General features: G+C 39.9%; 1 protein-coding gene across 3 annotated transcripts in view; it reads right to left on the bottom strand.

Annotated features, from left to right (window-relative positions):
* Window positions 1–12,099: 12,099 nt before the first annotated feature.
* LOC143292046 (cytohesin-1-like) overlaps window positions 12,100–25,935 on the bottom strand; it is a 65,009-nt gene continuing 51,173 nt past the window's right edge. For all 3 annotated transcript variants that reach the window (XM_076602216.1, XM_076602218.1, XM_076602217.1), the window contains 9 exons: window positions 24,439–24,557; window positions 22,148–22,228; window positions 21,494–21,606; window positions 19,560–19,708; window positions 18,798–18,909; window positions 16,856–16,932; window positions 15,781–15,946; window positions 14,420–14,489; window positions 12,100–13,781 (listed from right to left, as the gene is read on the bottom strand). In XM_076602216.1, the coding sequence (XP_076458331.1) occupies window positions 13,697–13,781; window positions 14,420–14,489; window positions 15,781–15,946; window positions 16,856–16,932; window positions 18,798–18,909; window positions 19,560–19,708; window positions 21,494–21,606; window positions 22,148–22,228; window positions 24,439–24,557 (972 nt within the window). In that variant the 3' untranslated portion in view covers window positions 12,100–13,696. The remainder of the gene's footprint in view (window positions 13,782–14,419; window positions 14,490–15,780; window positions 15,947–16,855; window positions 16,933–18,797; window positions 18,910–19,559; window positions 19,709–21,493; window positions 21,607–22,147; window positions 22,229–24,438; window positions 24,558–25,935) is intronic.

Here is a 25,935-nt window from a genome sequence, read left to right as displayed (position 1 = left end):
TGTTCTCTCAAGGGAAAGTGACCTGACTTTATTGCAGATGAATGGTTATTTTGTAATGAGAAAGTTCTAATACAAGTTATTTCTTCAAAGTTCATGGTATTGTTATGAAAGAAAATATGCGACATGTCACTGACAATTTACGCTAAAGGCATAGGGTTTAATGGAAAATTATATCTATCAAAAACTAGGAGATACCTTTTTGCTGTCCCAAGCCTGTGATTTATTTATTCACATGCACACACAGTCCTGCACACACACACACACACACACACACACACACGTTATGTAATATAAATCAATAAGAAATAACACTGAAATGATAATGGATGCCAGTATTTCATTTTTCTTGTAAAAAAAAAAATTATCTGCTGCTACGATAATCCGTAGGTGGTTTGCTGCCAAGCGTTATGGACAAGGCATGTTGTGTCAGGAAGCTCTTTGCAACTCTGTAAGGGGTGCATGATGTGAAAACATGATCATGGCTGTTGATTCATGTTGTGTGTGTGTCTGTACTGTACTGTACTGTGTGTGAGATGCTTGTGCTGTTACTGTGCTCCTCTGAAACAGCTGTGTGAAGTGTGTGTTGAATGTTGGGTTTTAAAAAGTTTCTGCTTGTTGTGTTGATGACCACAAAAACAGTGGTACCAGTTGTGAACTCATGAAAGTCTTTCTTCTGTGACATGATAACTCTTTTTTTTCTTCTTTTTTTTTTTCTTTTTTTTTAACTGAGAAAAAGAAATATTCAGTTTACTTTGCTATGAATGATACGTTGAAATAAAAAGAAGGTTGCCTTAAAGCCTGAACCGGACTATAAATGGCGGGCGATTTGAATCAAGCCAGTTTCTCACCAGAGTCTGACACTGTGACGTCGGTGAAGGTTTATTCAAAATAAAAGCCTAATAAAGCTACGGTTTGGCTTCATTTATGGCAGAGAGCGAGATTTGCCTAGCAGCTTCCAATCTAGACCTGAATTGACTTTGGAAAGTACAAAATGTGTCAGCTACACGAAATACAAAATTTGAATGCAGAGAAAAGGGGCGGAGCTAGAGCCATTTGTGTTTGCGCTAGACGTGTCTGTCAGATAAAAATAGCACCAGCACGTGGTACTGTCCGGTGAGAATTGGAAAGCATGCAGACAGCCCCTCGACTTTGGCAACCGTAAACGACCACATTGTTTGTAAAACATGCAAACAGAGAGAAATATGACGATCTACTAACCTTTCTTGGACTGGAATGATCACATAAACAGCCGGCGAGTGACCTCCACAAAAACTGTGATTGACGCTCGTAACCCCCGGCGCCAGTCTGAAGTGAGAGTGCTGGAGAGGAAGCAGTTTCGGTTTTGGGAGCAGGCGTGGCAGGAGTACACGGATATCTTTCTCCGCTAACAGTGAGTCGGTCTTTGTTTTGCTTTCACCTCCCGCATGTTTACATTTCTACCGGACACGTGCTCGCGCTTTTTATAGATAAACTCCGCCCCTTTCCCTTTTATGGATAGGCTCTAGTGCGCATGCGCAACCGAAACCTTGCTCTCGGGAGTTAAGACTTTAATGAATGAACAGTCTACAGGTAGGTGTAGAAACGAACGTGTGAAAATTTTAAGGAAGTGCATCAAGTGAAAGAAAAATAGAATGAAGGATGATGAATGATGTGAATTGATTAAGAGAAAAAGAATACTTTATGAGTTACTTTCCAAGGCTTTCAAATGATATGACGGTTCTCTGTGGGAGTAAAATGTGCCAGTATTGTCATGAAATCTAGCTGTGGTTCCTGTGCCTTTTTTTTTTTTTTTTTTTCTTGGTTAGATTTTTGTCTCTGCCTTCTGTTCCCATCGCTCTACCATACAATTATAGCCAGTGATTTGAAACCAAGTGATACAAATGATCATGTGTTAAAATAATCAGTTTGTACATCCGTGTGTGCTGGTATGATTTGTTTATTGTGCACACTTGTACACGCTTGTGTCTGTTCTTTCTGGGTTTTGGGTTGGGTTGTTTTTTTGTTGTTTTTTTTAGAAAGAGGGTTTTTGAAGGTTTTGATGAAGCATGTGTGTCTGGGGTGTTTTTAGCTCGTTTGTTTATACTAGAAAAATGTCAGGGACTGTAAATTATGTTTTTATAAAGAAAAATCAGGGATATGGTTCATTTTCTACTGTGTACATATGGAAGTGCTGGATTGGATTATACATCTTTGTTTTTTAGAAATTTGTTGAATAGAAATCATGAAGATCAGTGGAAATACAATTGTTTGATTAAATGCAAGTGGTGTTTCTGGATGCTTCTTTGTGTCAAGGATTGGTTCTTGTACTGTACAATATGGTTTGGGTCTCTGTACTGTGTGAGTGTCTGGATGTGATCTGTACTGTGAGAGTGTGTTGATGTGTTCCTCTTTACTGTGAGTGTGTGAATGGCAATGTGTTCCTCTGTACTTTGAGTGTGTAGATGTGTGATTTTTCTGTTCTTTGAATGTGTGGATGTGTGTTCCTCTGTACTGAGAGTGTGGATGTATCCTCTGAACTGTGAAGAGTGTATGGATGTGTTCCTGTGTACTGTGAGTGTGTGGATGCATGTTCCACTGTACTGTGTGTGGATGTGTTCCTTTGTACTATGAGCGTATGGATGTGTTCCTCTATACTGTGAATGTGTGTGTGTTCCCACTGTGCTGTGAGTGTCTGGATATGTTCCTCTGTGCTGTGAGAGTGTGTGATATGTTTCTCTATACTTTGAATTTGTGGATGTACCCTGTACATTGTGTGTGCGGATTTGCTCCTTTGTACTGGGAGAGTGTGTGTGAATGTGTTCTTCTGTACTGTGAGAGTGACAGGATGCGTTCCTCTGTACTGTGACAGTGTGTATGGACGTGTTCCTCAGTACTTTGAGAGTGTGTGGATGTGTTCCTCTGTACTGGGAGTGGATGTGTGTTTTTCTGTTCTTTGAGTGTGTGGATGTGTGTTCCCCTACACTGTGAGATTGTGTGGATGTGTTCCTTTGTAATGTGTGACTGTATCGATGTGTTTCTCACTGTGAGAGTGTGTGTGGATGTGTTCCTCTGTTCTGTGGGTTTGTTCCTGTATTGCAGACGATGCTGGTGTGTTGTTGTTTTGTCACCTTATAATGTTATATTGACCTGTTTGAAAGCTGATGGGGAACCAGGGAAGCACTACAGCTAGCACTTAGCAGGATTGCCTTGAATTTGTGTGCCTGTGTGAAAGTAAAAATTTATTCTGAACAATATAAAATAATATTTGAATGAAACATTTGTTAGAACATGCAAATAAAGAGAGATTTTCCTATCTTCAGCTTGCCTCAGCTGTCTTCCTTCTGTTATGCAAGTGCTTTCAGAAACCTCTGTTCAGCAGAGGAAATGATGCATGAAATTGGATGAACATAACCAAGTATAACAAGCAGCGGCACGAGGTTTTGATGAACATATGCCAGAAAGTGGTGTGGTTGCCTAGTGGTAATGTGTCCGCTTAGGAAGAGAGAGAATCTGAGCGCATGGGATTGAATCACTCACTCGACATCGACAGTATTTTCTCCCCCTCTACTAGGCCTCGAGTGGTGGTCTGGACACTAGCCATTCAAATGCTTTTAGCGCATGTTAAAGACCCCATGGCAACAAAAGGATTGTCTCTTGCAAAATTCTTAGGAAAAATCCACTTTGATAGGAAAACAAATTCACAGAAAAAAAAAAAAAAAAAGGTGGCGCTGTACTGTCGCTATGTGCTCTTCTTGTGGAGAGCAGCTACAATTTCACAGAGAAATCTGTTGTGATAATAGAGTAATACAATCAATGAAATATAATGAAGAACCGTTAAAGACAGACTGGCTCACTGTGCACAGGATGATTGTGAGAACAATTGTGCCACTTTTTAAAGAGTTCACAAATGACAACTACAATTTCTAATAATCATAACTGATTCCTTAAAAAAAAAAATTGTTTTTAATTAATAGTGACTAAAAGTATCATGCAGAAGTGATCATTTTCATCTTGACTATAATGTATTCGAAATGCAAGTATTGTATTTTACTTTAGCCTCAGCACATTTATGTACATGAATTCAGCCTACTCTCCCCGCGATGGGAATGCAGAAGACAGACATAGTTCAATCACACACGTTGCAAAGGCTACTCTTCTCCACCTACTCTCACTCTCTCAGAAAGTAAACGCACACACACTGTGTGTGTCACTTTTGCTGGTGATATTAAATACATGTAGCCAGTTTCGCTGCTATATGCAACAGCATGCAAGCACTCAGATGAAAATGCAATCCTCACCGCGCCTACTACATCTAATATCACATCATGAAAAGATTTTAAAGAACACACACACACACACAAAACAAACACAAAAAAAACCCTCAAAAAAACAACACGTATAACGAAATACAATGAAATGTGTTAGAATGATTGAAAGAGTTGTGGACCGGTCTTAACAACAAACTAATGACACCAAACACAACCACACATAACGCACCAAAAAAGACCACGCACATGAACGTGTACTTATTACGCTTTAATGAAAATACAATCAATATACAAATATTACAGTTTCTCACTTTGGAACACCACATAATCATCATTTCCTTTTGATCATGAAATTACAAAGTCCACAGCAAAAAATGGACAAAAAAAAAAAAAAAAAAAAAATCCTCTCAACCTATTAGCTGTAAGTACAACAGGTTATATAATGAACTCTCCCAGAGGTAGGCAATGAAATACAATTCAGTGTACCAGAGGAACGCCACAAAATCTTTCCACTTTTGTGGCCTTTTTGATGGTGACTGAAATAACATTTGTTCATGCTGAAACTAAAAATATTCCTATTTATTGTTTTAATTAATATCTAGTTTTGATATATGTCATTTAAAAGCAATAACCATCTATTCTGAATTTACATATTGATACTTAAAAATAAAGTGGCACATGGTATTTATCAAATATGTTCAATACAACTTTACAGACATCTACCATTGCTCTTACAGAAGATGAACAATAGCACAGCCTGAAAGGTTGCGTACGAACTGCCAGTAAGTAGAGAGCATTAATTCTAACTCATTTAATCATTAAACTTTCAGAATTCTTTTTTGACACAGAGTCAATGATACTTGGAGATCATGCACAACATTATCACCCAGCACAAACACTTAAAACAACATGCTCAAATTTTACTGTTATGGCTTCATACACAAGTCCAGGAAAATTGTACAGTTTTTGCATACCCTATTAATTATTGTCCATGCACCACCCCTTCCTTCCCCCAACCCTGGATTTGTTGAAAACAGCAGCACCATTTAATCGAGACAAATCCATGTTTGCAAGATGTGCCACAACTTCAGTGTGCAAGAAGAAGGTGACACTTTGCTGTAGTTTTATGCCAGTATGAATATGGATTAACGTAAACCAAAAAACAAAACAAATGAATCTGCATCATTTGAACAGGTTAGTCATCTTTGTCTCACACACACACCCCCACACATAAAAAGTACATAGTTATAATGACAGCACACGGTAGTACCATAGCTGACATGAAGAAGATTATGCATGGAACAATCACACGCTAAACCTATTTGTCTGAAAAACTAATTAATGGAGATAGCAATCAAAGAAAGCACCATATTTTCATGGATTAAAAAAAAAAAAAAAAAATCTACACAAATTGTCAAAAAACAAAATATTATCTTTTCACTCCACTGAAAACAGTTTTTTATAGGTCAAATTCACATCAACTTCATCCAATAAAAATGTTTATGGAGTCGCTCTGCCCATTAAAACTCCCAAGTTAAAGAATTTTTAACGCTTATATAATAATATTACTCAAAGTAACTTTTAAGTAAAACAGATGACTCTTACTGTCTACCAGAAATTAACAAAACAGATAAACAATTTCACTGTCCAAAGCAAAACAAAAAAAAATCCAAGTTTGATCAGTCAATCCTTTTGTTGCCTGGTTGAGTAGCAGACCAACTCTTAATTCCTATGCAACTGGAACAAGTTTTTCTTCCTCTAGGGTCCTGGGCTACTCCCACACAAATCCCCTGTTCCCCATTATCTGCACTTGGTTCTCCTACCACACATGGAAAGGTGAGTGTACAAGGAAAGAGAGAAAAGGAGGAACCAAACACACGCATATGCGCTCACACACACACAGAAACTCACACACACACATACATATGCGTGCACACACATATACACACACACACATGTGCGTGCACGTACACTTACACACACACACACAAACTGAATCTGCAAAAAAAATGGCAACGTATATATATACACACATTGCCTGAGACCATAATTGCACAGAGACAAACAAAATAAACGTGTCTGCGCAACAGGTGAATATTACCCTCAGAACATACAGTAAACAGATTTTTCATTAAATTGGTATAATAAAAAATATTTTTTATAAGCACACAAAATTACACAAAATTATGTCACAGAAACACTCACTCACTCAAAAATAAAAATTCTCAACCTTATTTATTGTCAATAATCACAAAGTCAGTGTACACGCAAGCAAACGCGTGCAGACAATAAACACATACATGCACACGCACATTCAATTTCTGGACACCTTTCATAAATATGACATGAACAACTGCATCATACTTTTCAAAAGAGCTGAACTGAACTTATACCAAGCTGCTGCTATCCATTTCAATTTTCGTGTAAATTTTTGGTCTCATTGTGAAAAATCAAACAAAATATATTACATGACATACACTTAACATAATTTGTCTATCTGGACAATTCATACTGTAAGAGAACATTACACACACACACACACACACACATATGCACACACACACACACAATTAGTTTCAGTGTAGTTTCAGTCCCATGGAGGCATCAAAACATGTGGACTCATCCTTAGACACTCCACCACACGTTTGAAAAGAAAAAACATAAGCTTATGCCTGAGCTGTGCTAGTCAAGCCTTGAGAACCTACCCTGGGCTTGTACTAAATAAACATGAACATAAAATGAAATTTTAAAAAAACAATGAAAACTATACACAACCAAAAAAAAAAAAAATCAACAAGATATAGAAAAAAAAAAGAAGAAAGATTCATAGAAGGCAAATGACTGAAACATAAAGAGATCAAGCTAAGATCAAGAATTATCCCCCCCCCCAAAAAAAAAGAAAAAAAGTTAGAAATGCATCAGGTTTAGCAGATCAATATGGGGTCTAATGAAACATTTTCAGCGTGTATAACTCTAGCTCTGTTCATCAACACTTCAATTGATTCTAGTCTGTCCATTGTCACTGTTTTCAATAAAGAAATAAGTTTACACGCACTTCAGGCTTGAAACACTATGACAAGAGGCTAGGGGCTTCCAGTCAAAGATGAAAAAACAAAATGATTGAAAACAAACAAAACAAACAAACAAAAAAAAACAGATTTCTATTTTTATGTTTAAGTGATTTTTAAGAAACATGCCATGCACATTTTATCAGCATTCTGTCAAAGTAAAAGTATCCTGTAATCATATTCTTTCTTGGATTATCAACAATGGCAGAGTCAGTCTCTCTCTCTATCTCTCTCTGTCTCTCTCTCTATCTCTCTCTCGCTGTTTCTAATGGGGCCTCCAGCCACCGAATGTAACAATGTCAAAAGTCTGAAATCTAATGCCATGCAATCCATTTCACACAACAGTAACTACGTAACTGCCCTCGTGCCCGTTTCAGCACTAATTAATTACACCAGTCGGGCTCAAGTGAGAAGGAGAGGCGGGGGTGGGGTGGCAGCATGTCCAATATACTTGCAGTGAACTGACAAACCTGGGCTGGGTTGCTTATGCACCTGGACCTTAGCAACCCTAAGTTTGCTCAGCATTTAAGAATTTTTCAAAGTCTACGGATCTGGCGTAGACATGAGGGATAATTTTTAAAACAGTAAGCAAACTTAGTTCCCAGCTTAGAAAACTGAACACAGTAAGTCTTTCAAAAGAAAAAAAACAAACAAAAGAAAACAAAAGTAAACTAAACAAACCTACATTAACACGGTAAAGAAAATACACAAATCAGAATTCAACTCACCCATCTCCATAACAAATTTAATAAAATCAATGAAAAAGCAAACATACATGCAAAACAATCCTCCCACCCAACCCTTCCCCCCCCCCCTCACCTACGTCCTACCACTGCAAAAAAAAAAAAAAAAAAAAAAAAAGAGAAAAGTAGTCTGTCTAAGCTTTCCTGATCAGTGATCACATGTAATCATAATCCAAGCATTGTGGATGGATAGCGGACTGTACAACTGCATTCACACACAAAAATCTTGGCAGATTTATCTTTATATATTCAATGCACAGTAATGTTGCTCCCTTTACAAAACAACAACAACAACAAAACAAACAACTTCAAACAAAATCCTCTTGCACTGAGTACTAAGGAATATAAAGCTTCTTTCTGCACACAACTATTTTACATCTTTGGACTCAATGGATTGAGGCTCTGTAAGAAAAGCAGCTTGGCAGTAGTTCTTACAAAAAAAACGAACCACCCCCACATCACAGCATCTACACAAGAGATTGAAAAAAACAAACAAACAAAAAAAAAAACACCAGAGTAAGTCACTGCGTCTAATGGGCAGATGAAAAGAAAGGCGGCGGTAGTAACACACAACTGAAATTATGGATGCAAGGGCAGAGAAGGGGAATGGGGTCACACAAAAACACAACACGTATACAATAATGTGTACAGGTAAAAAGTAAATATCAAAAGTCAGAAAAAAAGGGGGGGGGGGAAGCCTATCACCTAACAAGAACAGAAGAGAAAAAAAGATTGCAAGGAAAAAAACAAAACAAAAAAAAAAAAAAACTAGAGCAAGCCATCGATCAGAAATGAATGATGGGGAGGAGGAGTTGAAACAAAAAAGGGCAAAACCATTTTGACATGCTTCCAACTCTTCTAGCTGAACACACTGAAGACACACTTCAAATGGCCCATTTCTTGAATCACTGCACAAAACAGTGATGAAATATGGAAACCCAAACGCTCCCAGTATGAAAATGTCTATCGGCATATCTGCATCCTGTTTTCCCTTTCTAGCAGCATTTTTCCAAGCAATGTCTGATGAAAAATGACATAAATTAGGAATATGTAAATAAGGTTTAGTGCTGTTTCACTCATGAATACACATGAGATTCCTGACTTTTTTTTCTTGTTTCACTATATAACCTCAAATCCATGAAGCCATTGGCAAAGAATTAAAAGGTGCATTCTTAAGTGGTTGGTTTTTTGTTTGTTTGTTTGTTTCTTTCTTTCTTTTTTTGTATAAATCCAATTCATCTTACAGAAAATCAGAGTGTCCAATTGAGTTCAGACTAAAAATGGTACTAATTTAACTACTTATAGTTCTTTCATTAATCAAAGAGTACACTTGAATGTTTGACAAATTAAAGTGGCAACCGTGCCAGGGTATAAAAAAAAAAAAAAAAAAAGCCAGGGTTCAAATATGTCTCTCCCCCTAAATTTCTCCCCCTCTCTCCCACTGATTTGTAATACACAAAAGAAAAGTAGGTGGTAGAAGAAGACCACTTTAAACAGATTGCAACGTATGTCCCCATTAAAAAATTTCCGTGAGTGTGTGAGAGATGGCCTGGTTTAGTATTTACAAATAAACAACAACAAAAACTGTACACTCTAGCACATCATACACTCTTTGCAGTTATTGTATTGGATTAACACACACAATGGTTACAGTTTCTATCAAACATATATAATCATGTACAGACATTATATAGACATTTCTATTCTCTTTGCATATGCCCCACCCCCCACCCCACCCCCACACACACAAGCAAAACACATACGAACAGATTCACATGATCAAACATCAAAGTTGTCCACTTCAGTCTTTCCATTATATACATGTATGCGGTTCAAGTAAATCACTGATTCACTGCTCAAAAACATTTCATCTTTCAATCCATCACATATGGTTCCACATGTAAGTGCACATCGTAAATGAGAGGAAACAAACAAACTGGAGCACACAGAGAGCAAGAGAGTGGCTGAGAGAGAGAGAGAAGAGAGAGAGGGACAGAGACAGAGAGAGTGAGTGTGTGTGTGTGTGTGTGTGTGTGTGTGTGTGTGTGAAGGGGGGCTGAGGGTGGCACGAAGGGTGGGTAGGCTAATTCTAACCATGACACATCAACGAAAACCAGAATCAAGGAAGGAGAAAGGCAGTGAGTCAGTAAACAGCATGGCATTATTTATTTCTACAAGCAGCCGGAACTGTTCAGTATTTGTTGTGATTATGGCCTGCAATGTGACTACTGCCCTTTTGTTGTTGTTGTTGTTGTTGGAATACTGGAAAGATGTCAGGTTAACTAATTTTTCACACTACTTTTGTCTGTAAAGCTTGCATGCATGCACATGCACACGCGCACAACCAGTCTTAATTTGATCAAACTGAAGGCATGCTATAAAATGACCTTTGACTTGTGGGTGTGTGCCATGCACTTGTCTTGTATTGTATTGTACCGTATCGTATCGCATTGTATTATGTTGTATTGCATTGTATAATACTGTATTGTATTACTCTTTGTCACAACAGATTTCTGTGTGCAAAAAATTCAGACCGCTCTCACTTGGGAGAGCACGTTGCAACAAGATTTTGATTCCAGTCGATGCACAACTGTTATCATCAATCAGAAGAGGGCAAGAAACGTGCGATACAAACTCCAGTGATTCGGCCAACAGGAGATCACTGACCATCACAGAAAGCAGGAAGATCACAAAAATAAAAAAAAAGAAATGAACCACACACAAGAAAAATAAAACACACACACAAAAACCAACAAACAACAAAAACAAGAACGACCGGAACTTGGAAGGCATACCACGTCAACAGAAAAAAAAAAGGAGGGGGGCGGGGGGGGAGCGGAGAAATAGGTAGGGGGTGGAAGACTGGGGGGGCGGGGGGGAGGTGTGACAGGGGGCGAGAGAGAGGTAATAAAGCAAACCACATCACAGTTTTAAAAATGATGCAATCTGACTGACAATTATCAAACAAATTTAATTCTTTTTAAAGTAGCAGCAGTGAAGTGACAGCGGCGGAGAGAGAGAGAGGAGCGCATGGGAACACACTAACTTAAGCATCATTTAATGAGGTAATTAATCGAGATGTTTGGGCTTAATCCTTTCATTCCAGGCATACAAAAAAACAACAACAAAAAACAACCACCAACAATTAAAGAACTGAACATAAATATGTATGATTATGTACACAACAAGATGGTAAACAAAGCACACCACCATGGGCATAGATATATACATATATATATATATATGCTCAAGGCACTCCCAAACCTTGAATAGTCTCTCTCTCTCTCTCTCTCTCTCACTCACACACACACACACACACAAGCACCTGCCCACCAAACACCAACCAAGCCAGATGACCAAGTTAACTCCATGACTAGAAAGACACGAGTACAGATGGCCTCACGTATAGCTCCAAGTAATGCTACACTCTTTCATCATTTGTCAACACAAAAACAGCGAACGGACTTCGGTGTTCAGAACACAGCAGGGAAAATGTTTCATCATCACCTGCGTACAAAAAAAACCAGACACTTGGTCACGCTCAAACGCAAAAACGTATGCAAAGACATGCAAACACACACACACTTGTACGCAGGCACCCTTGCAAATCAACAAGCTAGTAAAGTTGTATCTAAATGTATGCGTGCACGCAAACACACACACACACGCACACGCACACACACGCGCGCGCGCACACACACACACAAACAAACACACACACACATGCACACACACAAATGGCATACATTTCACTCTCGCTCATTTCACTTTTGAAAGGAACATTCTAAAAAATATTTTAAAAAAAACAAAACAACAACTATAAACTAAAGGACATGATGTGCAGACCTGCCACTGTTCAAGAAATAAATACATTGCATACAGATGCAGGCCAATATACATTATAAGCTGCCATCAAAAAATTAACTTGTATCAGATTTCACTCTCTCGTACATTCAGTCAAACACAGACGGAGCAGCAAGTATGTGGAGGGGGAGATAGAGGTGGGTGGGTGTTAGGGATATTCAGTCAGACCACGGGAAATTCAGTCAGACCACGGGAAATTCAGTCAGACCAAGTCAGCATCACACAGCCATACACATGAAGAAATACCGAAATACAAGCTCATGTAAGATTTCTTCAGAACGTCCTCATTCCATTCAAGCCCCAAATCTCATCCACACAAAGCATTCAGTTCACTCGCACAAAAAAAAAAAAAGAAAAAAAAAAAAAAAAGATGGGTCACCAATTCAATTCGTCCAAAGCTTTCACTTTCTCTGCAACATACAGCTGAGTATTTTATATCTTTAACTGTCGAGAACAACGTCATCGACATTTGTCTGCATACACCAGTCCAAAGAAACGTCAGAGGCAAATCAAAATCATAAATGATGAAATGTGTTTTTACACAAGTATGCTATTACACTGTGATTATACAGAAACAAAGCAATGAGAACCATAATCACTAAATCACTGCATTCAGAAATTAGTCAATTAAAAAAAAAAAAATATATATATATATATGTATATGTTGTTTTTGTTTTTTTTGGGTTTTTTTCCAACTGTTAGTAATTCCACTCTATCTATTCCAATGCAGTAGCAAGCAATCATAAGGATGTGCACACACACTGTCATCTGATTACGTGATATTCAATGAGTAATGAAAACGCGTTTCAAGCAATAATCACTTCATATGCAGCATATTGTTAATGAATTTGATTTTTTTTTTCCCTTTAGACATGCATCTGATTCATTGTCACGTCCAGGTGACCTGGGTGACTGGAATGCACTGCTGCTGTTAGAAGTGGTAATGTTCTCTCCATGCACATCTCTCATCATGCCCCATTCCTTCTTGTGAACGGATTTTTTTGTTTCTTCTGTCTGTTCAGGATTATTTTCCCATAAAAAAAACAAAAAACAAGCACGCACACTAACAAAACATACACACATTATTATATATACACACTTGCACACGTGTGCACACTCATGTGCGCGCACATACACACATAGATGCCGTATTCTTTCTTTTTCTTTGTTTAAAGTGTTCTTCCTCTTTTTCACATATATGTATTTGTTTATTCCTTCCTGGTGAAAAGCTTGCACACACTCTCTCTCTCTCTCTCATACACTCTCACACACTTGCTCTTGCTCCCTCTCTCACATTCACACACTCTCTCTCTCAACATCATCACATACTCACTCACTCTCTCTCTCTCTGTTCTCTCTCTCTCTCTCTCTCTCACACACACACACACACACACACACACACACATACATACAAACTCCTGCTGCCCTCAATCCACCAACAACAATCTCTTCCAGCACACACACATTTCTATCCAGTGTCACCCAACCCACCACACACATTTGCTCTGTTGACATGACCCAAACCCCTCATAAAACACCACCTCCAAGAACACACTGTACAACTGAAGTGCTGACAGAGGGGAGGGGGGAGGGGGGTGGGGGGGGGACATACTTCTATTCAACCCTAGACCTTTCAGCATCGTCGTCGTCACCATGCCTATGTGTGCCAAAGAACCAGCTTGGTCACACCACATGATTTGGACCATCAACGTATTGCTTTGGGAAGGACAGAAGAAACAACAAAAAAAAAAAACACAGCATGCCCGTCTTGCACTCAGTGACCGCGGGAGGCGTGGCCTGTGGCATTTCGGCGCCGTGCTGCCAGCATGTCGTAGAAAGGGTTGTCGTTGATGCTGGCTCTGGAACAGACACGATTTATCAAAGTTCAGAATTGTGTGATATACTGGTTGTCTCGGCTGTGAACAGGGATAATAAGATTTCTGCATAAAAAAAGCAAAACAAAACAAAACCAGCAGCCACCACTACCTCAAATTCCTCAATATATCATCTCTGCCATTTTCAGTAGTGTCTTCTCCCACTGACGCCCTATGCCCCCTTCCCACTAACACATATTCCAGAGCCTGTCAAGCAATTATTTCTTCACTTCACTTTCATTTCCTTACATTTCACATTTCCTTTGCATCAAAATGGTGTTCACAAATAAACAAGCATCTTTCACAGAAAAAACAAACAAACAAAAGAAAACGTCAAGTCTTTAAGTGTGAGCATAGTTTTGAGGAGAATGGAAACTCACTTTACAATAATAGCCAATCAATGATAACTCACTTTTTTTTCCTTCAGTTTTATCTATACATTTAACAGGAACTCCCAATGATAAACCCATAGCTTTACAAAAGGATCTTTACAAAAGCTCTACAACTCTCCATAACAAATAGTAAACATATTTATAGATCTCATCTTCACTGTGATAAATCTAAATCCACCTCACTCTCACTCTTGCTCGGTCTCTCTCTCCCACACATACATGATAACTCACCTAATGCGCTGTATCCAATCGTCCTTCTCCTCTGCGGTACCGGCAGACATGCGATACACATTGTGTCGACCTGTAGGCAGACATCAGTCAGTGCATATCTTCAGGGGAACGGGCTTGGGGCAACAGATGGAACAATGGGATAATAAGGCACACGTTTCCTATAACCACACAATGATAATAAGGCACATGTTTCCTATAACCACACAATGATAATAAGGCACATGTTTCCTATAACCACACAATGATAATAAGGCACATGTTTCCTATAACCACACAAGGTTAACAGTTTGCCAAAGGATGTAAATCAATCACAGACACTTCAACCTTCGTTCCAAGTTCAAATAAGTGAGAGAAGCGTTGTTGCTGTATTTTCATCCACAAGATACATGTTCATTTTTTTTATTTTTAATTATACACACTCAAACAAAATCACTCTCTCTCTCTCTCTCTCTCTCTCTCTCTCTCTCTGTCTCTCATGCACACAATCTATGCCATGATTCCAATACAATGAGAGCCACACTGTGAAACAACCCAGCAAACTATCAATCGTCACACCTGGGTTATGAAAGCCGGGTGTGCTGTGCAGCACCATGAAGTCTCAAACAACCAACCCCCAGTTTCACTCACAGGAACAAGGTCACACAGTGTGTGAGACATGGCTGGCACTTCACAACATCACAATATGCCACATTTCTGCACATGCTTTCAGAAAGAACAACAAAAACCACCCAAGCAGTTAGAACTTTGCACAAACAATCTGAATGGTCTTGGGTTCAAATCCCACTAGCAGCGCCAGGCAGGTTAAGAGTGTATGTAAGATTTTTTTTCTGATCTTGAAGGTCAACACATCTGCAGATCTGTTTGTACCCTAATCCTTCATGAGTATACATAAACAGAAAACAAAAAAAAAAAAATGCAATGTTACAGATCTTGTAATCCATGGATGTGTTCAGCATGTTACGAAAACACAAATGTCCCCAACATGCATACACATGAAAACGAAGCTGCCTAAAGACTGCAGGGTAAAATCTGATACATAAAAGCCTGCTTGTGGACACAACTGAAACTGGAGAGTTGCAGCCCATGGAAGCAGAAGCAACAGCAGCAGAAGAAGAAAACAACAAAGAAGCAGAAGAAGAAGAAGAAGCAGCAGGAGCAGAAGAAGATGACAAACAACAAAAATAACAACAAGAAAAACAACTACAACCACAAGAAGAAGACAACGATGAGAAACAAGACAAACAAGAAACAGAAGGGAAAAAAAACACTGACAACAAAAAAAATCCTTTCTCCTCCCTCTCCCACTCTCTGTGAAAGCAGAGAACACCGGCTGACAACAATGACACTTCAGGCTCTCTCACCTTCCACCACTTTGCCATCAGAATCCACCTTGCACGCCTTGATGACATCGCCCCCACCTCCCGTCACAGGGTACAACTCAAAACAGTTCTGCCGCTTGGTCTTCTCCGGACCCAGCTCTCGCACCTGAATGTTCTCCAGGGGGATGATGCCCTTGGGTTCCTTGTCCTGCACAAACCGCAACCCATCATCTTTGTCTACATCGATGGGTTTATGATGTGGATCCTATGCATTTTACTGACATCTAAATCTTTATCTGCATGGATGTGTTTATGATGTGGAGCTTATTTATTTTACTGACATCTACATCTTTGTCTACATCAATGTGTTTATGATGTGGATCTTATTCATTTTACTGACATCTACATCTGTTTATGATGTGGATCTTATTCATTTTACTGACATCTACATCAATGTGCACAAGATGCTGATCTTATCCCAGCAATCACCAAAACCTTTACTGATGTGGTTATGATGTGGATCTTATGCAAAGCAATCACTGACGTTGACACCAGTGATGTGGATCTTATGAAAAGCAATTACTGATGCTTTATCAATGTGTTTATGACATGGATCTTATGCAAAGCATCTCATGATGCAAAGTTAACACTGGTTTTTACCTTTCTTTTATAACTCTTCTCTGACAGGTGTTTTTGTTTGTTTGTTTGTTTTTGTTTTGTTTTTTAAACTATATTTGAAAATCAACTTTCAAATTTTTCATACTGGAGAGGCTACATTTTGATTTTTCCATACTGGAAAGTCTATTTTCAAGATTGTACTTGTACTGTGCATGGAAGAGACAGTGTGCATGCATGTATACTGTCAAGTGTGTGTATATGTGCGCACGGGCACAAGTGGCAGTGTGTGTGTGTGTGCGCGTGCTTGCCTGCATGCTTGTCTGCGGACATGTGTGTACACATACATACTGTATAATCTTTCTAAATGCTGTGCATGTGACACGTCCATCCATTCCTGTAAACGAAAAACTCACGTACAGCAAAATGAACAGTATCAGCATGAAGAAAAGAAAGAAAGGGAAACCTAAACCACTAGACACCGGGGGCCACACAAACTTACGGTGGTGTACTGAAAGTAGTAGAGACAGTTGTCGTTCAGGATGAACCATCTTCTCTTCCAGTTCTTGTAGCGCCCACCTGTCGGCAGAGACACAAATGTTGATTACACAAATGTTGATTACACCTAAGGAAAGCAGAACCTTGCGCATGAAAATCAGTCCCGAATGCTATACGGGGGTGATAATGTCGAAATCATTAATTCACAACTGCATCCTATTCCAGTTTGGTACCGGAAAGAAGGGGTGGGGGAGGCAAAAAGGGGGAGTTCCATCTTCACCTTTTCAGATATGTCCTCTCACACCTCCCTATGTGGATTATGTCAAGCATCCCTACTAGTAAGTCTCTGTTGATTTCTGATGTTTGCTCCACACTAGACACACATACCAACTGCTGCACAAATGTATTCCACTCCTTCTTTGAGCAGACACAAGCACTTACGTGCATGTTAGTTTTCAGTACCATGTCAATGAAGAAACACACCATGGAACAATCTAAGCCACACATATTCACAGATACGGGTGGTTGTTGCTGCTCCACAAGATATGTTATCAACCCTTTAAAAGAACGTTAGGGGACTTCCATTCAGTTTCATGTTTAAAGAAGAAATAAAAAAGAAATTGGGTATTTACACAGACTTAATCTCCCTTTGTTTGCACACACAATTTATATATCATACATGTAGTATGAATTAGCATAGACAAAAGAACCTATGACAACAAAAAGGGTTGTCATTGGCAAAACCCTGCAGAAAAATCCATTTTTGACAGTTAAACACACTTGCAGAAAAAAAATAAAAATAAAAAAGGGTGACATGGTGTCATGGTGTCACACTCTCCCCAGAGAGAGCATTCGGCTGCTCAGCCGAGCACAAAATCCGGCTCTTTAGTTGGCCGAGCAGCGTCTAGTATCTTGGGTCAAAATTTTTTTAATGCCAGACTTTCCCACTGCACTCTGCACTGGCCGGTGCATTCGCCGTGGTATTTCTGGCCCCGCGTGCCAAACCGGGACACTGCCTTCTTTGTTTCACTCGGCCCCGCAGCCCCCACCTCACTTTTCCCACGTCTTCACAGCATCCACACATTTCCTGCAGCGATTACAGAAAGTTGAATTATTGCTATTCCTGCTTGTTTTATTGGAGTGCAGTTTGATTTGATTTACACAATTTTATTATATTATAAACATCATCGTTTCATTTTTTTTTACCTTAAAAATCTTCGTCTTTCTCGTGGAATGAAGGGCACGGCAGTGCCATAAGCCGACAGACACTCACCCTGCTCTCCATCCCCCTGCTGCTCGCACTCACCATGCTACAGTGTGTTCATTTAAACATTTGTTGTGCTGCCAAGAAAAATCGCACAACTCAAAAGGTAAGCTGATCTGCATGCAGGCATGCTATATGTTCTGAGTGAATTTACGATATTATTGTGATAAACGCCTGTTTTCTTAGAGAGGGATTTAAACTTAACGATTTTTACGATCATGTTTCTGCTTATCCTTCTCTTCTCTTTCTTCATTTATGTTTCGGCCGTTGCCGCAAAACAACCGCTATGTAAGAAAACATATTGTGTTTGGAGTCAATGGAAAGCTTATTTTGTGTTCTTTTTAGAAAACCACTTCTTTAGTCGTTATTTCCGATCCATCCGAGGAGATGATGCACGAAAGAAACAAGCAGATTTACCACCGAACAAGCGTACAGCGAGTGCCGCTGGTGCGGCCTGTTTGTCAGCCGCATTTATTTATATCCATGCCCTACTTCCTGGGTTCACGAACTTTTGCTGGGCCAACTAAAGTGCCAACACTGAACACCCGTGAGCAGCCTGAAATTTCACGCAGAGAAATCTGTTTTGAAAAAAAAACAAAAAAAAACGGTAATACAATACACTACAATCAAATCCAGTAATGACGATTAAAGGAAAACACCAAGACAGATGCACGTTTCATACCTTCCTTCATAAGCCAGCCCTCCTTGACCGGGTTGAAGAAGGTGTGCATCAAGTCGTTCCCATCATCCTCCGGAATCTTGAAGGGCTCCTTCTTGATGTTGTCGTACAGACTCTGCCACCCACAGTTAACAGAGAACACACGTCATGAGACTGGACGGGAAGGAAGACTGGTGGGGAAGGGAGAAGTCTATGGAAAAAGGTGGGAGAGATGATGCGAGTTTTCTTGTCTTGAAAGTTTGAATAAAATGGAAGAAAATCATGTCTTAAAAGTAAGGATGAAAAAAGGGAGTGGACAAAAAAAAAAAAGTGTAATGTGTTGTGTGTGCGTGTGTGTGTGTGTGTGTGTGTGTGTGTGTGTGCGTGCATGCATGTGCGTGTGTGTGTGGTGTGCACACACATTTCTGAAATGCTAACTACCATGGGTGGGAAAAGATGGAAAAGCAGGAGACATCAAGTTTTCTCGTCTTAAATGTTGGGATAAATGGACAAAAAACAAAAAAAAAGAAAGTCTGTAATGCGAGTGTGTGCGTGAGACAGAAATAAACAAAGAGAGAAAATGAAAGAAAGAGAGACAGACTAACAGAGATAGAAACAGAAAGGGAAAGAGAGACAGACAGACAGAGAGAGAGAGGGAGACAGAGACAGACAGACAGAGAGAGAGACAGAGAGAGAGAGAGAGAGAGACTGCGCATGCATGCATCCATGTGCATGCACGTTCTGAAGAAACTAAAACTCAGCCAGCAGCGTGACAGGAGCACTGACCGTCAGCAGACTCTCAGGCAAGTTGCCCCCGTCGTTGATGTCGCGGTTCATCTGGATGAACCGCTCTACGGTGGGCTTGTCCTTCACGCTGGGGTTGTGGAGGCTGGTGTTCAGCATGATGATGGCAAACGACAGCACGTAGCACGTGTCTGCAACCACAAATCAACATGTCCCCTTTCTTTCATTTGGTTTAAACGTGATCTTATTCTCAAAAGCAAGTAAGGACACTGTGTGAACACATCAAGCAGCAACAAATCGAAGCTTATGGTGTGCTCAGAAAACTGCTCACACACACACAGTCAACACTTAACATAGCGGCAGTATTATAAACAACATCAATATCAAACAAATATGAATCAAGATAAACTCTGAAAGGAAAAGCAAAAAAGTACTCCGGAGAAAGGTAATAGAAAAAGAATCATATTTATATATATATACACATGCACATACATATAATTATATATAAATCTCCCATTTAAAAAAAAAAAACTCAAAAAGGTAAAAGGTCCTGTAGCCTTTTAAGGCAATTGGGACAGTGATTTCATACACACTGTGTCTAGGACCCGGCTGTATTAACCCTCTCCAACCGAAGAAGTCAGGTACCCTTTCACACTAGGGTGGAGTAAGGAACATCAGAGCAAAGTGCCTTTCACACCCAAGGCCACAAAACCACACTAAAACAGGGCCTCAAAACCTGATCACTTGGTGAACCCACCATCACAAGTCCAACTCCAAACCAACTCTGCCACTGCATCTCCTATTTGTATTTCTTTTTATTCCAACAGATTTCTTTGTGTGAAAATCGCTACACTACAGCGCCACCCATTTTTTTTTGTACTTTTTCCTGCGTGCAGTTTCATTTGTTTTCCCAATCAAAGTGGATTTTTCTACAGAATTTTGCCAGGAACAACCCTTTAGCTGCTGTGGGTTCTCTTACATGCGCTAAGTGCATGCTGCACACGGGACCTCTGTTTATCATCTCATCCGAATGACTAGCATCCAGACCACCACTCAAGGTCTAAAGAAAATATCGGCAGCTGAACCGTGATTCGAACCAGCGCGCTCAGATTCTCTCGCTTCCTAGGCAGACGCGTTACCTCTAGGCCATCACCTCTCATCAAGCAATGTTTGATTGATAAATGCATATATAGTTTGCGTTTTTTTACCAGCAGTATCATGTCTTTGATATGACGGTGTCAAACGACAGTGTCTACCACGTGCCTTCAACTACAAATCAGCATGGATCTTTTTTTTCTTCTCTCCTTTTTTTTTTTTTTTTTAGAGTGTGCCATGTCTAATTATGCAATTAACACACACAGTTTGTATTTTCATACTGACAGCAGATGCTTGTTTATTTTTGTTTCGTTTTTTCTCTCTTTTTTTTGGTTTGTTTTGTCTTGTTTTTCTGTTATTATTTTTGGACTTGCATTCATTCAAATGTTTGTGAATATAATTATATCCACACACAGACCTCCTGTTCACCATCTTCCCACCACTGTAGAACCACCAAATGACACAAACATTACATACCACCATATAACCCGGTTTCTAAAGACTTCACTTCTCCGCACACGCACACACATAAACATGCACACACACACACACACACACACACACACACACACACACACACACACATGCAGATCTAGCCATCCTACTCACATTACACCAAACAACCCAACACCACACATACAGACACATAACACAACACGCAGAGTATCAACATCTATCCTTCATCTCACAACTTACTTCCTGCATCATCAACACACCATGCCTCTCCCATTACCCCTGTTCCCCACTTCACCCTCCCACACAGCTCTCAACTTCTTAACTGTATCTAGAGAGAAAAAAGTTTCACTTCCTGCCCCTATAAATCATAACACGCACACACACACACACACACGCACACACACACACACTTAATACTCACACACCTGCATTTGTAAAAACATCAGGGTTCAGTTCACAGTATCGTGCAGCAAAGCACTCCATCATGCGGTCAATTTTCTGGGCTTCTCCTGGCAGCCGGAAGCTCCATAAGAACTGCCTGTGATGCAGATATGTCAACAATCTTCGTCAGAATGAATTAAGAAAAAAAATGCTTTTAAGGCACAGTCACCAAGTAAACATTAGCAACATGACATGAAAAATAGAGGTAAAAAAACAACAACAACAACAACCAAAAACACATAACCAAAAAACCAAAAAGCAACCACCCCTATATGTCAAATAACAATGAGAACAATTACAGTTTGTTACCATATGTAATCTTAAAAGAAAAGCACTGGGTATTTATTGAGTAATTTGCGCAAAAAGATGAAGCACTTTGCTTTTTATATTATTTTTAGATACATGTCCAAACTTTGGAAGGACATGGGGATGCACACACACTGACATGCCCGTACACAGGTGTACATAGGCACACACGCACACGCGCACACAAACACAAGGACAGAAAGAGAGGCAAGAGCGAGAGACAGAAAGGAGGAAAAAAGGAAAGAGAAAAGAGACAGAGAGAAAGAGAGAGAAGAGGGAAAGAGAGAGGCTTTCCAACAGAGTGAGTGCACCATCTTCAAGTCCTTTCCTACCTGAGGGCCTGTACCAGGATCATGTCGGAGAACTCATGCAGGTTGACAAACGCCTTCAACACTGCCATGTTAAAGTCGTTCCTGTTTGGGACAGACAACATGGCTGTTACAACATAATTCACTCTCTCTCTCTCTCTCTCTCTCTCTCTCTCTCTCTCTCTCTCTCTCTCTCTCTCTCTCTCTCTCTCATGACATGGTTCTGAGGCCTATTCATTAAACAATTCAGAATTCTGAGCTCTCTCTCTCTCTCTCTCTCTTCTCATGACACACACAAGTATACATGCATACACACACACACACACACACACACACATGCATGTACACTCAAACATACACTCAAACACACCTGCTCATACGAACTATCATATGCAACACTAATTTTACAAGAATACTCCAGAAGAAAAACAACACGTTGTATCAAAGCATCCATCTTTTTTTCTCTCTCTCTCTCTCACACACACACACACACAAAAAGAACATCCAACCACAGACAGGTGTTTACAGAGAGTAAATGATCACTAAAGCCATCAAGAAGTCAAACACGGTTCCCGCTCTGTCAGTCAAGCTTCTTAAATCATTTGCCACTGATTTCATCTTAGTAAACCAAAAGTGGGTTAGGTCAGACATGAATCACTTTCCAGACCCCCTTGCTTTCTTTATCTTAGTATGCATGACACTGTTGCTGCTTTCAACTTTTCACGGAGTTTTATGGGCTGAGGCCACAGCATCAGTGGCAATATGAAGACCAAACCTTGTGCCTGCGCTGGGATGCTATGTTACGAGTGTAACTGTGTTTTGAAAGTTTCATCCTGAACAAAAAAAAACAAAAAACAGACATGTTCACATAAGAAAATAATTTTATCGGTGTGCTTGGTAAAACCCTCTCTTCACCTTCCTGAGACTCATTTTCAAATGGTGGCAGCACAGCGCAACCCTTAAATGAACCCTGCTATTTTCAGCACAGTGCAACCAATATATATATATATATATATATATATGAACTCTGCTATTTTTAGCACAGTGAAACCTATATATATATATATATATATATATATATATATATGAGCACAGTGCAACCCTTATACGAGCCCTGCAATTTTCAGCACAGCACAGCCCTTATCTGAATACAACTTTTTTCCTCCCTTCATGCCCTCTCTTATAATTAATCTCAGACATCCAGCCCTTTCAGACTTGTCTCACAGAGACGATAATATGCCAAAATTCTGCCAAAATCAGTCTGAAGGACAAACATGCTCACAGGTCACCTTCATACTAGTTTCAGCATGGACATCAAACCAGTCTCTTCATTGTGCAATGGAGACATTCTTAAAAATGACAACGATAAATATGTATGAATGTATATGGTTTTCCGCCACGCATGCATTGCCCCTACCATCCCAGATGGTTAAGGGAGCAGTAGGCAGTTAAGTAATGAATGCACATATCCTGACATCACCTGTTTTTGAGTGCACCTGCACTGTAAGAATGATAATGTGCCTTTCTAATGGAATGGTGTACAGAAAGGTATATTAAGTGCCTCTTTACCTATTTTGTTTCATCTATCTCTTGCTCCGTAGAAAAAATGGAATGATTAAACATTTGTTGCCCAATGGACCTTTACTATTCCAGATGGCATCTTATTATTTTAGTTTTGAAATGCTTTACTTTGACTCCAAATGTACAACACAAGACTGTAATGCTTCACTTTGACTCTAAATGTAGCACATAAGACTGAAATGCTTTACTTTGACTCTAAATGTACTGCACAAGACTGAAACGCTTTACTTTGACTCTAAATAATGTGGATTGATGGCCTAGAGGTAACGCGTCCACCTAGGAAGCGAGAGAATCTGAGCGCGCTGGTTCAAATCATGGCTCAGCCGACAATATTTTCTCCCGTTCCACTAGACCTTTAGTGGTGGTCTGGACGCTAGTCATTTGGATGAGATGATAAATCGAGGTCCTGTGTGCAGCATGCACTTAGCGCACATAAAAGAACCCATGGCAACAAAAGGGTTGTTCCTGGCAAAATTCTGTAGAAAAAATCCACTTCGATAGGAAAAACAAATAAAACTGCATGCAGGAAAAAATACAATAAAATGGGGGTGGCGCTGTATTATAGCGACGCGCTCTCCCTGTGGAGAGCAGCCCAAATTTCACACAGAGTAATCTGTTGTGATAAAAAGAAATACAAATACAAATAAATGTACGACACAAGACTGAAACGCTTTACTTTGACCTGAATTTGTACCACATTATGGTTAAAAAGCTGATACTGAAGCTCTACTCACTTCTCGCCCAGGTAGTCACCGATGGCCGTCTTGTTCAGCCCCTCCCCTCGGAACAGGAAGCGGGCCACCTCTTCTGGTGTATTGGCCACCAGGCCATTGTTCACCAAGTATTGGATCCCCTGCAACACACACACAAGTACACACACACACACACACACACACACACACACACACACACACACACACACACACACACACACAGAAACATACACACAATTAGCACTTTTTCAAAAGAAAAGAGACTGTTACAGAAATTCCAAACTGCTGTTAAAACCTTGCCTCACAGTCTTCAGAAAAATCACAACAGAACACTAATTATATATATATATATATATATATATATATATATATATATATATTAAACAACAAGACAGAAGGGCCCAAGCTTCCAGCTTTAATAAAACTTTCATCCATCAAAAGACTGAGAACAATCACATCCACCAGACAAAACCACAAAGGATGAATGTCGAAAGCCACCATTAAGTCTTTTTCAGCCAGCTTCAGGCCAAGACGCAACCGTGCAAAGATGCTGTAAATGGAAACAGATCTGCAACTGAGCTCTTAAACAAAAGAGGGAAAATCAATGCCAACATCTATCTGTAAAATGCTGAGCTTCTCTGTAGCTCTACAGCAAGTAAGGGATGAATAAAAATGGCTGATTGATACTCAAGACGGTCGTTTCATCCTTTCCGGCTAGCAAAACCATGAGTGTGCCACAGAAGCATGTTGCCATGTTTTTGGCTCACCTGTTCATGAGCGAGTGTGAGCGTGTCTGCCCGCGTGTGTGTGCCCGTGCGCGCGTGTGTGTGCATGTGTGTGAGTGCGTGCATGCGTGCGTGCGTAGGTGTGAGAGAGAGAGAGAAACAGAGAGAGAAGAGAGAGAGATGGTCATGCTGCTTTTTCAGTTCCCAATTAGAAAAAAAAGAAGAAGAAAAAATAATAATTTATAAAAAAAAAATATATATATATACAGAGAGAGAGAGAGAGAGAGAGAGAGAGAGAGAGAGACTCAGAGAGAGAGAGATTATAATATGAAGAAAAAAAAAACAGGGAAAAGGTTGGGAGACACCCATCCATCCTCAAATCACCAAACACCAAACTTGACGGGCAAACCCGCTCCCCAAGGCTCTCTTCAAACCCATCCATCTCTCCACCTCCCAATACCCTCCACCACCAAAAAATACAGCCCTCTCTCTCAGCCTCGTCCCACCCTGAAGCCTCCATCACCCTCGCCTCCATTAAACTTTAGACTTCCTGAGAGGAAGCCCCCACCCCACCACACCCCCACCACACCCCCAACACACACACACACACACACACACACCTCTACCCTATCCATACCCTCTCTTACCCCATCAACCTCCCCTTGCTTCTGAGTAACTTCTCTGCTAGTATCGGTAGAGGCACAGCCAATAACTCTTCCCCAAACCAGTTTTACCTGTGAACAACTTTCTTTTTTTTTTTCCCTGGTGGCTTCAGTTCACCATGACTAATATC

This window comes from Babylonia areolata, chromosome 18, assembly GCF_041734735.1.
Source record: "Babylonia areolata isolate BAREFJ2019XMU chromosome 18, ASM4173473v1, whole genome shotgun sequence".
Classification (NCBI taxonomy): Eukaryota; Metazoa; Mollusca; class Gastropoda; order Neogastropoda; family Buccinidae; genus Babylonia; species Babylonia areolata.
The sequence above is the reverse complement of the archived record's forward strand: the minus strand, read 5'-3'. Positions and strand labels throughout refer to the sequence as shown.